Source organism: Leiobunum rupestre, chromosome 10 (assembly GCF_980474605.1).
Source record: "Leiobunum rupestre chromosome 10, qqLeiRupe1.1.hap1, whole genome shotgun sequence".
NCBI lineage: Eukaryota > Metazoa > Arthropoda > Arachnida > Opiliones > Sclerosomatidae > Leiobunum > Leiobunum rupestre.
This window is the reverse complement of record NC_143393.1, coordinates 22838563-22856179: the sequence shown is the minus strand read 5'-3', so window position 1 is coordinate 22856179 and position 17617 is coordinate 22838563. Positions and strand designations below refer to the sequence as shown.

Below are 17617 nucleotides of genomic sequence, written 5' to 3'. Positions count from 1 at the left end.
CTCCGCAAATATGCAGAATACTATTCCACTAGTCTATTTTACTACTCTAATATGCAGAATACTATTCCACTAGTCTATTTTACTACTCTAATATGCAGAATACTATTCCACTAGTCTATTTTACTACTCTAATATGCAGAATACTATTCCACTAGTCTATTTTACTCCGCAAATATGCAGAATACTATTACACTAGTCTATTTTACTCCTCAAATATGCAGAATACTATTACACTAGTCTATTTTACTCCTCAAATATGCAGAATACTATTACACTAGTCTATTTTACTCCTCAAATATGCAGAATACTATTCCACTAGTCTATTTTACTCCTCAAATATGCAGAATACTATTCCGCTAGTCTATTTTACTCCTCAAATATGCAGAATACTATTCCACTAGTCTATTTTACTCCTCAAATATGCAGAATACTATTCCGCTAGTCTATTTTACTCCTCAAATATGCAGAATACTATTCCGCTAGTCTATTTTACTCCTCAAATATGCAGAATACTATTCCGCTAGTCTATTTTACTCCTCAAATATGCAGAATACTATTCCGCTAGTCTATTTTAATCCACAAATATACAGAATAATATTTATCCACAAATACGTAGCATACTATTTACGTAGTCTATTTTCACCACAAATATATAGCATATTAGAATCCTATTTAATATTGGAGAGTAAATTTAAATAAAGCAATCCATCTCAATACTTCCTAAAAAGCCAGATTGACATGTGCAGCAACAAAACACGTTATCGGAGCCAACCAAAGGAAAATGTACCTTTACATGCCTGAAAAATTAGCATATTTCGATCATATAATAAGCAATTTACTCGATTGTGAGAGAATCCGACATTCCTATCATGTTTGCCGCTCAATTAACAAGGCTACACGATTCAGCGACTCCGCACCAGATGTCACTAGTGTATCGCGTGATTTCCAAATTTTTAACGACACGCGGGAGAAAGGGGGGGGGCGATAATTAATAAAGGTCACATCCGCATCCCCCTTCGCCACAAATGCCAACCTCACCTAACACTTAACCCTAGCGCGAAATAAAAGGGGTTATCGTTAGGAACCTCGATACCAGGTAATAGTTCCAACTCGTCAGTACAGCTGCGCTACCTGTGGTTAAAAATTCGCATATCCGCCGTCGATAATTTATGCATATGGGGGAAATGACTAGAAATCACATAATAAACTCGAAAAAAATTATTCATAAAGCCAAGTAAATTAAATAAATACGCGTGGAATTCGGGAGAATATTTTTTGACGGCTTCCAACTTTTATTACTTCCATAATACCGATAATGCTCTATAATACCCGACACTATTGGATAATGATAAACTTGTTCTTGATAAAAACACTACTTTTTTTATCTAATTTTTATCTGGGACAAAATAAAAGAATAGACACGATTCTTAAACAAATAAAACACGCGTAAGATAAAACTATATTGTTAGTCTATTAGATGCCAACATTATTTACGATATTACTTCAAAGACCAACAGCGGGAAAAATATAAAAACGTTTATATGAATAATTAGTTTCTAACTTTAAGATCGACCTATATTTAGTATATTTAACGCGTTTAAAGATAGATTTATTTTTAAAATAAGAATTTATATTTATCGAGCGTGTTGGGAATGAAACATTAGCCTACATAATCGGTTATTGTTTTTACACTTAAACGTGTAACGCTTTTCATAGAAAAGAGAACACTGCACTGGTATTTTTCTTTTCCAAGACAGTGTTGCATTTTTGCAAAAATAAACTGGGTTTGATAAATAATTTCCATAATTTTCTATTTTAACTTTACATCACTATATTTTTAAAATATAATTTTAATTTTATAATATTAGCGAAATAATTAAAATTTTATACATAAAAACATGTATTCACTTATTTTACCGTAATTTCAGAAAAAAAAAATAATTTTATATATTTAGCTAAATATTTTTAAATAAAAAGTAAGAATTGTGTATTTTGCATTCACTTTGATACACTAATTATGTATTCTATATTCACTTTAATACACTAATTATGTAAAAGTATAATTTTAATTTTATAATATTAACGAAATAATTCTTACTTCTTTATATAAAAAATGTATTAACTTTATTGCAGTAATTTTATGCATTTTAATTTTAAATTATTATTTCATACCATTAAAATAAATGCTATTTACAAATTGCCAATCCCTCGTTAATATTTATATTTATATTAGAATACGTTAAATTGAAAATAAATATGTTTATATTTATATTTGAATACGTTAAATTGAAAATAAATATATTTATATTTCAATACGTTAAATTGAAAATAAATATTTATATTTGAATACGTTAAATTGAAAATAAATATTTATATTTGAATACGTTAAATTGAAAATAAATATTTATATTTGAATACGTTAAATTGAAAATAAATATTTATATTTGAATACGTTAAATTGAAAATAAATATTTATATTTGAATACCATAAATTGAAAATAAATATTTATATTTGAATACCGTAAATTGAAAATATATATATATATTTATATTTGAATACGTTAAATTGAAAATAAATATTTATATTTGAATACGTTAAATTGAAAATAAATATTTATATTTGAATACGTTAAATTGAAAATAAATATTTATATTTGAATACGTTAAATTGAAAATAAATATTTATATTTGAATACGTTAAATTGAAAATAAATATTTATATTTGAATACGTTAAATTGAAAATAAATATTTATATTTGAATACGTTAAATTGAAAATAAATATTATTTATATTTGAATACCGTAAATTGAAAATATATATATATTTATATTTGAATACGTTAAATTGAAAATATATATATATTTATATTTGAATACGTTAAATTGAAAATAAATATTTATATTTGAATACGTTAAATTGAAAATAAATATTTGTATTTGAATACGTTAAATTGAAAATAAATATTTGTATTTGAATACGTTAAATTGAAAATAAATATATATTTATATTTGAATACCGTAAATTGAAAATAAATATATATTTATATTTGAATACGTTAAATTGAAAAAAATATATAATTATATTCAATGAGTACTTTAAATAGAAATTTGTTTTGTATATTTCTAAATTTTGCTTAGATAAAATAATTTCCAAGAAGAATATAATATAATATAATATAAGCAGAACAGAATGTCTGGAATGGGTGGGCGCGCGAGGGCGCTGATATCGAGGCGAAAAGCAGCCAAATATCTCTGGTGTTCGCGTGCAGATGCTGTCAAACACGCCAAAGATGTCCGCTCATCTGGCAATAATTTCTCGCGCTAAAGGAAACCTCCCAACGAAAAAAAAATATATATACTGATATATTACTATATAGTATACGCGGAAAGCTCAGTTTGATCCAACAAACAGAAGCAAAAATACAAAATGGATAAAATTCCAAACTGGGGGGGGGGGGGGGCGAATATCTATCTTGGCTCCGGAAGTTTTAAAGCCAGGAGGAGATGGAATTCTTCTCGGCTTTATCCCAACTGCGCGACGGATAGGCAGAGGTCAGATCACGCATGGACACATTCGATACTTATAACGAGAGAGTACGATGGAGTCTCGTTTTTACTTTTCTCAGCAGTGGCGATGTTCAATTTTTGGACTCGGTATTTTGGGTGCCTTTAGAAAAATTTGCCATGTTCGTAGTCAAAATTTAATTTTCTACGCTCCTTATATTAACAATTTTATAGATAATTTTAAGGAATTAAAAGTTTATCTTTAAATGATTTTGATTTCTTTAATTTTTGGGCTCCATTGGTAGGATTTGGGGGCCCCTAGAAATATATCCCATATTCATACTTCAAGTTTCAATTTCAACACTCCGTATATTAATAGTTTTCTATAGAATTTTAAGGAATTTGAAATTTTATCTTTAAATTATTTAGATTAATTTGTTGGGTCTACTAGACAAATTTAAATTTCTACGCTCCTTATATTAATAGTTTTCTGGATAATTTTAAAGAATCAAAAGCTAATCTTTAAATCGTTAGGATTACTTTAATTTTTTGGGTCCCCTAGACAAATTCAAATTTCTACGCTCCTTATATAAATAGTTTTCTAGATATTATTAAGGAATTAAAAGTTAATCTTTAAATTATTTGGATTACTTTAATTTTGGGGCCCCATCGAAAAACAACCAGTTTTCATATTGAAAATATATAAATTTCTACGCTCCTTGTACTAATAATTTTCTAGAAAATTTTAAGGGAATTAAAAGTGACCATCCAAATTTCAACTTTTTTGGGTCCCATTGATAGTATTTGGTGGATCCCTCTAAAATTTCAAGGTGGGCTATAACATACCTCACCTACCTCCTGGGGCAACCACTGTTTCTTAGTCAAAGAAATATTTTGAAAAGTATGGAAAAGTAGAAATGGGGGTAATGAAACATTTTCGTACGCCGTTGGGAAGAAAAAAAAAACGTTTTGACAATTTCCTATGCACTCTCTCGAAGTACCGGTATATTCGAGTAATGATTTTTTGTGGAAATGACGTTATCGCTAAATACGGTCGACTTTAAACTAAATTTGTTTAAAAAAAGATTTGTCAATCGCATTTATATAGCTATATATTTATCACGAATTTATCTTCATATTTAAAAGATACATACTTAAAGATAACATTAATATTCTCACTCATTCAAACGCTACAAAATATTCAGAAATGGTCGAATATCAATTAATATTAATTTTGTAACCGCCTCAAAGGCATTTTCTGTACCGCGTTTTTTCTTATCCAAATTAGCGTTCCTATTATCAATGTTTTACTTTATTCATAATTAAATACATTATTTAAGGAGTAAAAACGCGAACAAGTAAAGAGACCAAGAAGTGGGGTAGAAAACTAAGCTAAATTGGGGGGAAATACGCGGTACTTGGGCCGATAGGCCTTCAAGGCGAAAAACTTAATTAAGACCAACCGAAAAGTTTAAAAATATTAAAAAATTTTAAAACTTTCAAATAAAATAAAATAAATTAAAATTACCCTCACCCGCCGACAAAAATACGCAAAACGTTATATCAAGAAACATTAACAAATAAAACGGTCCAAGCATAAAGATTGAAAAACTTTAAAAAAGTAATCTGAAACCTGCCACGTGTTTTTTTAAAAAGTCGCCGATAAAACAGATCAAACTGAGGGAGGGAGAAACGACTTACGGTGGAAGGGGGAGACAATTAACGAAAATTTAAAAAACTTACGAGTCTGCTTGGGTCGCTTAGACCTGCCATTTTTGTCATCTATCAACAGAGGTTTCGACCTATTGCGTCCGGGCGCATTTTGTTTGTGGTCTTTGCGAGCCGATTCGATTTGCGCCGATAAGACCAACAACACTAGCAGCGTAATCATCCAAGCGATATCGTACGAACGAGGCATACTTGGACGTAAAAAGTTGAACAGTGTTAACAACGAAACGAAGGGCTATAAATAAACTCGGCACTTTCACTTCCCAGCGACTTCGAATTTCGTCTTCTTGAGAGCGAAGCGCGTGCTCGTCGAGAACAACTTTCTTAATTACGAAGGCCTAGCTTCGTCAAATGACCGTTGCCGGACAGTTCGACCAATCACGAAGCCGGTCATGATAATAATAGCGACGGGTCACGCCACCTAGCGTACGGAAATATTAATACGCGCGACTTCGATAAAAAACACCAACCTTTTGAGAAATGAAAAATTTAAGCCAAAAAAACTTGTCGATATCCGAAAGTGACGCGGGGGCAATGGGTATACCGGTAATTATCGGTACGAGTAGAAAATATTCAATGTCGTATAATATAATATTCCCAAATCGCGCAAGGTCACTCGGGGTAGAAGAGAGTATTTAAGACCGCGGAACGAAACGTTAAAAACGCGCGACTTTCCAACACTAACCGAAGGTCTCTCTTTCAAAAAAAATTCCAGATATATTTCCCTTGATCCGATTTTAAAGCGATGAAATGTTAAACAAACGCGCGAAATATTTTTCGAAATTCCGCGGATGGAAACCAAATATTTCGGCTCGTTTACTCGGTAAATATATGGCGAAGAATTTGTCTGGAAAGTGTGACGCGCAAAAAGCACACTCTTTTTTGGCGCGAGCGAACTTTTAGTCTCGGAGAGCGGAGCGAGGTTGGCGCGTCCGCTTACCGTCGAAAACTGGGCTCGATTAAAAGCGTTTTATTCCGGGCGGCGCGCGATCTGGAGAGCCAGCCGACGTCACTGGCAAACAGCCAATAGGGGCGCGCTCCCAAACGCGCCGAGTTGTCTCCAAACTCTTTCCCTACTAAATTCAGAAAACGAACCACTCTCTGTTCTAGTTCGAACAGAGCCTTCGCCAAAAGTCGACTTTTTTTATTTTATTTTTTATTTTCAATACAATATAGAAATTTATTAAAAAAAAAACATTTCTTACCACCAGATGGGGTAAAGGGTGCGAGGAATTAATATTTTACTCAAAATATTTACGATTACTATAAATAAAATAAACTTAGGAATATAAATTGTAATATTTAGGATACGAAAGAGTTAATATAATATCTATAATATAAAGGATAATATTCAGAGGCGTAGTCAATAGGGGGGTAACATGGTGTACGTGCCCCCTGTGACGTATGGTTTTTTTTTTCAATTGCATACCACCCCAACGAAAATCCTAAATTTTCCAGTTTCTGTTCCTGGTGTATATTTCGTCTGATTATTTTCAATTTAGCTTAGACATGAATTTTAAAAAACAAAAACATTATTTCGAATTTTGACGCCATAAGGCAATAGATTAAGATTTATTCGGCGCCAATTTCACCGCGAATCTCTCGTGGGTTTTGGTAAATTTATCTAATTTTGTCGATGCAGTCACTAAGGTTTTTTTTATTAATTCCGGTGATTAATATATTGGAATTAACAAGAATGTATTTATGATAGCGGAGGATATGTAACCGGAGTTATATCGCGTCTTTTTCCATGATTCCCGGACGATAAACTCCGCCTACACGGTGGGAAAGCGAACCGCTATCTCCCCCCCCCCCTTCCCTCACGGATAAAAAGGGGGCGGGTATTACACGGAGGGGCGGGGATTTTCGTCCGGGGAATCATGAGGTGAACGGGATATTGCTCACATATTCTCCGTTCACTCGAATACATACTTGGTATTAAAAATCGACCCTTACTTTATCTCGTAATTAAAATCTGCGTGTTTTATTTCTTCTATTTAAGAAGAAAAAAAATAATGTTTTTCTTTTTTATACTTCGTTGATTGATATGTCATTTTGGTTGTTGAATAGAGGAATAACGAATGAAAGGGGGTATAAAATTATCTTATAAAAAGGGAGGGGTGGAAGCTCTCTTGGCTTGAATCCCATTTGCTACTTTTAAATAAGGAAATTTTAAGCCATATTTATTAATAAGAATTTTTATTTCAGCAAAATTAATAGGCGAGGTTTTCGAGGAAGCTCAAACACGTCTGAAGTGTAGGTATACCTGAGGGGAGGGGTGCCAGGTGACGGGTGTTAGCTAATTTGTATGAAATATTGCTAATTGAAAGCCTTTTGACCTCTACTACATTTATTTTTAAATTATTTAGTGTTGTTAATTGTCCGGGAAAATAAAATGCGGAAAAATTTCTAGAAAATTTTCCGCAAATAAGAAAAATAAAAATTGAAACAAATTATTTTTTAAGGGTTTGTAATGTTTTTAACTTTTTATCGATATAAAATGTCTAATATCAGTAAACATACTACCAAACATTAATAGAGTTACATTCTTAATCAGTTTAAACTAGTCTAGATGTTTAATTTTACTTTTAGATTCCAAAAAAAGAGGCGAAAATGCCGCTTTATTTAAATTTGCCAACAATATATTAAACTAATCATGTAATGAAAACTTTTATTTTTTTCGGAAAAACACGGAAATCTTTCCGGAAAAACGGTCTCGGTCATTTTCCGACTTATAACACTAAAATTGTTTGTAATTTGTATTTGGTGTTTGTTCAATCTTGGTAACCATAAAAAAATAGGTGAAAATATTATTTTAGACCGATTCCCAAAATACTTACTGTCGAATAAACATTTAACAACTCCTTCTACGTTGAGTTTGCAAGTTCTCTCCCCACTGGTTAAAGGGGTTTTCCCCCGAGTTCTTCGGTTTCCCCTTCCATAAAAACTTGTCTAGGTTAACGGAAATAGTTAGTGTAGGGAGCTGTTGGCTCGATCTCGTGGCATGCAGGGCTTGCCACCACCCTCCTACGCATTGTAACCCGGCCACCTGAATTAAGGGCTTCAAAAAGTCGCATGATGACTTAGGCCTAAGGTGGTGCCTTGGGTATTAGCCTAGCTGATTATTATTATTATTATTATTTTAATGCTTTAATTTAGGCTAGTTTTTTGTGCGAGGGGAAAAGTAACCTACTGATTTACTACAAAAAATTCTAAAGATGTTTTAAGCGATTATTTATATAGAAACAATAAACACAAATTATACTTGGAAGAAATTCTGAACAAAAAGGAACAAGAAATAATACTTTTTCGTGGTTTTCGTTTCAGGCTGTTATCGCCATCTGGGAAGACTCGGAGTATTAAAAAATCAGCATCTAATGGCGTTCATTACCAAAGATTAATACTTTTACAAAATTAAGTTTAAATTGATTTTAATGCGAAAATATAATAAATAAAGCGCTCAAGCACTGAGTTCTTCATTGTCCATATTCTGATCTTATATCATCGACAATCTCTCTAAGCCCGTAAATGGTCGAGCTGAAACACTCTTTATTGAGCAATTTCTGAGCTCTTAATTCCCAAATATAAAGCTCTTGATTGCCTAAGACCTAAGCGCCTCATGAACCCAATTTTGATCTGGTTTCAATCTCCAAATTCTGATCTGATCTCACGGTGCCAATTCTGAGCTGGTTTCAATCTCCAAATTCTAATCTGATCTCACGGTGCCAATTCTGAGCTGGTTTCAATCTCCAAATTCTGATCTGATCTCACGGTGCCAATTCTGAGCTGGTTTCAATCTCCAAATTCTGATCTGATCTCTCTCCCAAAATTCTAATCTAATATCAGTGCCTAAATTCTGAACTCTGTATTGCCGAAAGTTTAAGCAACTCACTGTAAATACGCTCGATCAGTTGATGTCATTACCTACATTCTGAGCTCTTCATTGCCGAAGCTCTACGCTCCTAATGCTCAAAATTCTGAGCTGCCCTCATGGTCCAAATTCTGAGCTGCCCTCATGGTCCAAATTTCGAGCTGCCCTCATGGTCCAAATTTCGAGCTGACCTCATGGTCCAAATTCTGAGCTCTTCATTTTTAAAGTTATCCACTCCTAAAACGCCCAAATGTTCAAACTAACCTCGGCGATAACGGCTACAGCGCAAGTAAAACTAATACATATAATTCCACAATTAAGTATAATAAAAAAAACAAAAAAAAAACAAAACCAAATCATCATTAATTCGAATGCAACCCAACAAACAAAGCCATTTGTAAATAAAAAAAGTACTTCATTCCTGTCAGTTAATTCTAATGAAACGTTCAAAACCAGTCTAAATTATTTCGTGACTGACAACCCAGAAACCTCTAATTAAAGGGAAATATCCGTAATTAATTTTATAGCTCGGATAGAACTGAGGCGGTTCGTTATTTACATTCTTCAACGAACGAAAAAAAGGAGCAGAATGAAATTGAGAAATAGCTCACCCTGTGTCGCGGAATTTCGAATAGAATCCCAAAAGCTAATTACAAAACCATAATAAAAAGACCGTGATCTAAAAAAATAACGGTTTAAAATTTACCCGCCATTCTCGCATCCTCGCCTTTGGGAAACGTTGGATAATCAAATACTTCTATTTAAGGCGGGGATGAGGTGAATGCCGCGCCTCTACGTTTAGAGGTTTCTTTTTTTCTGCCTCATTCTTAAAGAATGCGTAGAAATTCCTTTAAGCCTTGGCTGAAAATACGCCAGGCATTTGAAACGCGAGAAAATCTTTACGTAGGATCACTTAGGCTCGAAAAATGTTTTAATGGAAAAATTTTAAACACGCCTGCCAGAATTTTTAATCATAGACACCCCAAAAAGCGGCCAAAAAGGGGAAAGGGGAGAGACCCGTCTCACGGCCAGACTAATTACATTAATCTCCGCTAGATCGCGCCGCTGCTATTTTTACAATAGCGCACCGGGAGGGGATCAAATATTAAAAAGACGCGCGCCGGAAAACAAACCAGAGACGCGGGGTTCGAATCTAATCAAAATTTATCAAGACCTTTTTCTATTAATTATTAAACTACCCCCAAGTTAATAAGGATTAAAAAGAGCGAAATATAAAATTGACCAATGATGACGAAACACCGTTATCTCTCAGGTCCCGCGTACCTAACAAAAAAAAAACGTCTGGAGCACCGAGTTGGAAGTTGTCCACCGTACAGTGGTGCCATCTGTAATGAAAAATATGAACCGTTTGTCCAAAAAAACTGAGATAAAGGGCTAATTACAGAAGGAATTTAGGGAATATGGAATTAAATGTAAGAATTAAAAATAATCCGGTAAAACGACTGTCGGGGGATTTAATAATTTTTAGACCAAATACATTTCCTTATTGCCAGGAAACGGAAGATAACGGTTTTTTTGGTCGTGATGGTTTTAATGATGGTCGGCCGTTCGGTCGAACCATTTTATTAAATAAATTGTCCCCGTGCTCCTCACCTGCCCCCTGGGGAGAGAGCTTAATGATCCTAATGCGTCATTAGGCAGCTGAGGAAGGCAATTATTTAATTTCTAAAAGTAAGAAATCTTCAAAGTAGACATAAACGGAAATAAAATCCTTTGCCGGAAATTATCAGATTTTTTAAGACAATGTCATGGTCATAAAAGAAAGGAAATTTTATACAAGTAATGTCGAATTCACTTTTCTTATTCTGACCAAGAACGTTTAGAAGTAACTAAGAACTATGTACGATAATCAGATTGTCCCCGGCTGCATGAACCAATAATCTAATATTAAACACGGTAGGCGTGACCTAAATCGGAAGGCTTACTGAGGTACATCAGCCACTTTGAAGAGCCTCTAGAATAGGCGAAACTATAAAGTCCTGGGGGCTGAAAAGATAGTAGTCACGTGACTTTGTGGAGAACTGCAGCGCCATCTATCCTACGAAATACGAACTAATATTCATTTCCTTTTGCTAATGGCGGTTTTAATTTTGATCGATGCACCTAAATGATCTAATTATTATTATTATTTAAAACTTTTTTAATAGAAAAGTGTAAGTTAATTATCTGTCTGCAGTATCTGGAAGGAATATTTTTTTTATTTACCGTCGCACGGCCAACTATGAACACGAGTTACCAAATCGAAGCTGGCTGTGAGATGGTAGTCACGTGATTTTGTTTCCGCATTTTAACAAAATGGTTAAGACCAAAATTTACTTTATAGGATCGCCTATTCTGTTCAACAGTAGGTGCGATAAAGTTAGGTTTAAATTTGTAAATGAAATTGATTCCAGTGAATTTGATTAAAAAACCTCAGTCGTGCGCGGCTTACTGGTTATTTTTACTTCACACAATGGTTAATTACCATTACTTAAACTTTTAAAGGACCAATTTCAAAAATAAAAGGTCTAAAATATACTAAGCCTAATCATTTAACCGATAAAAACAGCGCCATTTTGTCAAAATTGAACGTGAACTTTCTCTACGAAACTACGCCGGAAATCGACTTCAGCGACGCCAAGTTTGTCCACATTGAACTAAAATTACCCGTGATTTTCCTATTCCCAGTATTCACGCGTGCTTTTTAAAGCCTTAACAGTGTGTCCCTTTAGATTCTTGGTCCATGATAGTTCTTAGTTCAAGGCGTTTTTACTCTTGACAAAATAAATAACTTATTTGTATACTTATGGAAGAATATTATAGACTTATGGTACAACTTTGACAAATAACCGCGTTAAATGTATTATTTTTTTTCCAGATGCTATGATCATATGTAACATAGTCTCTCATAAGTATGCCATAAAATATTTTTATTTAATGAAACTTTGTTCACGGGAAGTGACGTAACTTACGACACTTCCCCCTCAACTTCACTGATGGAAAACGGAAGTTAGTGAAGCGAATTTTGAATTCCTCGTTCGTTTCCGGATTTGACAATTTAGCTCGTGCCTCGCTATCACGTGATTTCGTTTCCATGGTAACCTTTTTCATGGTTTCAATAGCTCAAAGATATTAAGAATTTTTGCATTTTTGGGTCTTTATTGAATTTTCCGTATGAAATATTTTTTATGGAAATGTTGTACAGAGGCATACTTATGGGTAATATTTGTTACACATGCCATGATGTACCAACAATAAAATATTTTATCCCAGCTTCTAGCGCAAAATAAATGTTTAATGTAAATAAAAAGCCCGAATAGCAACCGCCTGTTTCTTCTGACAAACCAATATTGTATTTTTATCTAATTAGGGTAATTAGAAAAAGATCAGGTGACAGCGTGGTCGAAGGCGTTAATACCGTAAATTCCGCGTTTATTGTCTGGCAGGTTATTTAGAATAAGAGTTTGGTAAATTAATTTTCTCCCAGCAAGAAGGCGACTTTGTCGTGATAATGGAGTATTCCCGGAACTCCTGCATTCATTGTTAATGTACCTTTCTCCACTGAATGGTGAGTAAATGAAACAGTTAATTATGAGCTAAGCATCCCTCGCTACAATTATAAGCTAGAATAATATTTATTTTTGGCCTACTGGCGTAAATTACATTTCGTGGAGAATGCCAAAAGAACATTTTTTAGTAGACTTAAAATCTCTTTTCGTGTTTTTCTCCAAAAGGTTTGAAATTTTTACAATACATCAATTGATATACCAATAAAATATTTATTCTAGGGATAATAATTTGCCAATAGAAAACGAAAATTTTATACCACCAAATCGTCATTTTTTTTCATAATTGATTTACTTGAAAGTGGAGTCTAAATTTCGTGGTTTTTAATATTATCATACTTCTACAGGATGTCCACTAAAAAACTATCCAGAGCTAATAATTGAAAAGCTATTTTTCATTAAAATTTTATATTTTCAGATCTCATAGCACGTGCAGGTGGTCATTAGATGATAAAAACTCAATGACCCTAAACCATGCCCTGAAGGTCATTCAAAATTTATCTCGGGAACCGTTGGGATTAGAAACTCCGTTTCAAATAGAAAGTTACCAGATTGAATGTTTCCTGAAAATGACGTCACCTTCGATTTTTTTAATTTTTTTATATGTTAGTTATATTTAAAATATCAACAATGAGAAACTTTTATTTTAAGTATAACACTTAGTTTATTTTATTTTGAATTTTTTTTTAATTTGTAATGTTGAATATAGAGGTCACTTTTTCAATACAGTGCATTTTAAATGTTTTGTATTTATCATGAATGAATTTATATATGTATCTATTATTTATTTCAATTATAATTGAACATTAAAAACCATTCAGTGTATCTTAATTTGTCATCGAAATTGGTTTTCGATCATTATAGAAGACAAAAACGGAAATGATGTCACCTTCGATTTTTTTAATTTTTTTATATGTTATTTCTCCTGACCCAAGTAACTTTTATTTAAAATATCAACAATGAGAAACTTTTATTTTAAGTATAACACTTAGTTTATTTTATTTAAAAAAATATTTTTAATTTGTAATGTTGCATATAGAGGTCGCTTTTTCAATAAAGTGTAATTTAAATGTTTTGTATTTTCGATTTTTGGGGATAAAATGAACCCCCCTTAATACCTTAATATCTTCTACAATAATAGTCCGATTTAAATTTCATTACCAGATTCGGATTTCTTGGCAAATTTGTGATCAAGTGACTCATTGTTATTAGTATTGGGTAATTTCACCGCGAGTTATGGTCAAATATTTGAATTTTTGGGGCCGCGAAGCCTTCGTTGTGTGTAAATTTCAATAAATCATAAAACGCCCAATTTTACAGCTAGAGGGCTTAAATTTTTGGAATTATCACTATTTCAAGCCTACAACCTCTCGATTTCACATGGAATGACCCAAAATGCCATGGCACACACCTTTCTAATTTAAACAAAACGGTTCTCAAGATAGTTTTTGAATGACCTTGAGGACATGGTTCAAGGTCATTGAGTTTCGTATCATCTAATGACCCCCTTGTGATTACTGAAAACATCTAATTACTATTAAAAATTGCTTTTCGATTATTAGCTCTGGGTCGTTTTTCAATGGAATGCGTTTCGAGTTGTCGCGAAGATATAAGCTTTAGACTACGAATATTCATGACAACACCTATTCATATTGAAGTGAATGCAATATTCTTCCAAAATGTTGACACATTAGTTGTGAATCAAGGATTTCACCCTCTAACAAACCCATCGCTGCCCGGGTCAAATTTAAAACCAGCGTCGTTAGGGCACCGCTCTACGTGCTAACTGTTCGTTTCATATCCATTAAGATAGCCGTTTCCGCTACCAACGGAAGTTGAAGAAGGTAAACAGATAGGACAAGAAATCGCCGCAGGGATTCACGTATAACGGTTCTAACTTTTTATGGGATATATCGCTGTTATAGCTAGATCTATAGCGGATTCTAACTTATAGGAACCTAATATATTGTAAACTTATGTCGAAACTAATTCTATAATAAACTTTTTAACCACTTCAATAAAACCTTTAAATATTTGGTTTTTTTTTTTAAAAAAGGTCACTTCATACCAAATATTTTTTTTATTTAATAATAAGCTAGTACTTTGACTAATAAAAAAATGTAGTATCTTTTTGCATCATTTGTGCAACCATTTAATTTAGATCAATGTATACGATACGTTTTAGCATAAGTTCAAGTTCAAGTTTGTCACTTTGGGGAATATTTCACTGACAGCTAGTAACGGAGTGACGTCATCACAGGACGAAAATGTCCCCCTAGCGAGGCGCTGTCAAAGGCTACGTGTGACGCTTTAGCAAGCGGACGCAAAACGAAGCCCGTAATGCAGTCTGTCTTGTGAATAGCTCTCAGTAAAACTTTTGCGTGTGAAGAAAAGGAAGTGTCACACTTATGTTACTATATTATACACTTATGGTATTAGTTCAGCCTAATACATGTAATTAAATACTAGTTTCTATTATTATCAAAAGTAAATTATAACGTAAGTGTACCACATTGGAAATGTTCTTTAATCGATACAATCTCTACCTCTATGGTACATTGCAAACAAACGCTAAAAAATAATCTGAGACAAAGAGAAACGTGAGGATAATGTTCTCCCCAGACTAACCCAAAAAGAGAAAGTTCTATTTGCTTTCCACAGCGCCTAAAAATGGGTTTGCTGCGAAGTATTTTCTTAGGGCTGAAAACGTTCTACTACCTAAAGTGTCAGTGCCCTAAGCCGGGGGGGGGGAGGTAAATACAGTTAAAGGTTATGACTAGGCGCTCTCGAAAGGGTTAAAGGTGCTAACTATTCCCAACGCGAGCGAAGCTTTGAATACTCAGTGTTGCCGGTAATCTGGAAGAGTGTTTTAGAAATACCTTCCAATACGTATTTAAAATAGCCCAAACCTGAAATATTTCATAAAATTTGAAATATTTAAAGGGAGTAGAATTTTACGCAAGAACTTAATTGGATCCTTTACTTGAGAATGATCTAGGCCTCAATATGTGAGCCCCAGCTTGATTTGATTACGAGTTTAAGGTGAGCCCAACACCGAGTTTAAGGTGAGCCCAAGACCAAGCCTAGGTGTGTAGCTAATTTTAGGGGAAAGGGGCTTACTCTTCGACCATGATAGGTTTTGGTAGCAACCTCTCTAACTATAAATAAAAATCTTCTTGATTATCACGTTCTATTTCGAAAGACATAATGTTAAAAATAATTAGCTTATTATTTTAACACTATTTTAAAAATCCGCGCAATTGGACTACTAGTCGGAAAACCTGGCAACCCGAAGCCGGGGAAAAAAATGTGGAGACAGGCCGGGAGAGAGTTAAAAAAAATATCGGGGCGTCTCTCTGGCTGGAAAAGTTGTAAAAAGAATACACGCTAAAAAAATCAGCCTCCCTCGAGACGGCAATATCATAGGCCATTTGTTTTTAGGCTTCCTTCTGTCATTTTTAAACGTGATTCGGCATACGAAAAAGCTTATATTTTCGCGCGAGTCTCGAAGCAGCCATTTCGAGTCTTATAGGAATTACATTTTCGGCCTAATTCTTCGAGGTCACGTATCGAGAGTAAATCCAATATTTTTCCATTTCTTAGATCTTCCTATACCCAATCCTGCTTGATGGTAGGCAGAGTCTGTACAATGATTGTTGAAGATACGAAACCCATTACCTAAGTAATATTTCGAATATTAATCATTGATTTAGTATACATCAAGGCTGTAAAAAATGAACAAGCTCGAGGTGAGGGGCAGGTCACTTCCATTTTGGGTGCGTCTTAATCATTGTAAAATGATTAAATCAGGGTAATCGTGATTAAATCAGGGTAATCGTGATTAAATCAGGGTAATCGTGATTAAATCAGGGTAATCGTGATTAAATCAGGGTAATCAAGATTAAAAAATCTAATCAAGATTAGAAAATCTAATCAAGATTTAAACGAGATTTAATCATTCTAATCATAATCTAATCATTTTAATCAGGATTTAATCATTTAAACGAGATTTAATCATTCTAATCATGATCTAATCTTTTTAATTAGATGTAATCATTTTAATTAGATTTAATCATTTTAATTAGATTTAATCATTTTAATCACGATTTAATCAATATAATCGGTTGAATCGAGAATTTATCATTAAAATCAAAACTAAAGTACGATTTAATCATACTAATCACGATATAATTTTTTAATCAGGATTTAATCATTTAATCATGATTAAATCATATTTAAACATTCTAATCATGATTAAACGCGATTTAATCAACTTAATCGTGATTAAATTGAATTTAATTAAAATAATCATGATTAAATCGGATTTAGTCTTTTGAGGGGTGCGTCGTTAATCAAGGAAGTGACCTGCCCCTCGGCTTGAGGTGAGATTTTCCCGCAAATCGTGGGTGCGTACACCCCATCAGGTAAATGGTGCAATGCTCGGGGGGCCCCACGCTATTTTGGGGCCCAGTCGGGCCATGCTGCGAAGGAAAAAAACCGACCAGCTGGAAATTATTATTAGAAACCACATTAATACGTTGATTTTGCATTCTCTCTCCAGTCTCCACTAGTTATAGGGGTTTTCCTCGAGTACTTCTGGGTTAATTTTCCATTATAAAGCTAACGGTAACACCGTGATTAACTTACTTCATTTGTAATATTTGCTAAATACGCAATAGGCCTTTCCATAAATTAACGTGGCCTTTTCGTGTAATGTTTTTTTTCGCTCACTTCTACAATGCTTCCCCAGCAGCTCGCTACCTGAGAGCAAAAGTCAAGTAAGTCGAGATACGTGACTATTGAAAGAAATTCAAAATAAGAATCCTTGAGGGTTTTTGAATTAAGGTGACTCAGTATAAATTTTTCAATATATATTTTCTATCTATTTTTATCAATTTTAATTATTAGATTGTCATTGTTATCATGCTAGATTTCTAACTTAAAACTG

The 17617-nt window shown here is 33.4% G+C and overlaps 1 protein-coding gene across 3 annotated transcripts in view; it reads right to left on the bottom strand.

Moving 5' to 3' along the window:
• LOC149925079 (dorsal-ventral patterning protein Sog-like) overlaps positions 1-6193 on the bottom strand; it is a 193349-nt gene extending 187156 nt beyond the window's left edge. For all 3 annotated transcript variants that reach the window (XM_090160406.1, XM_090160407.1, XM_090160408.1), the window contains exon 1: positions 5248-6193. In XM_090160406.1, the coding sequence (XP_090016532.1) occupies positions 5248-5422 (175 nt within the window). In that variant the 5' untranslated portion in view covers positions 5423-6193. The remainder of the gene's footprint in view (positions 1-5247) is intronic.
• Between the last annotated feature and the right edge of the window lie 11424 nt (positions 6194-17617).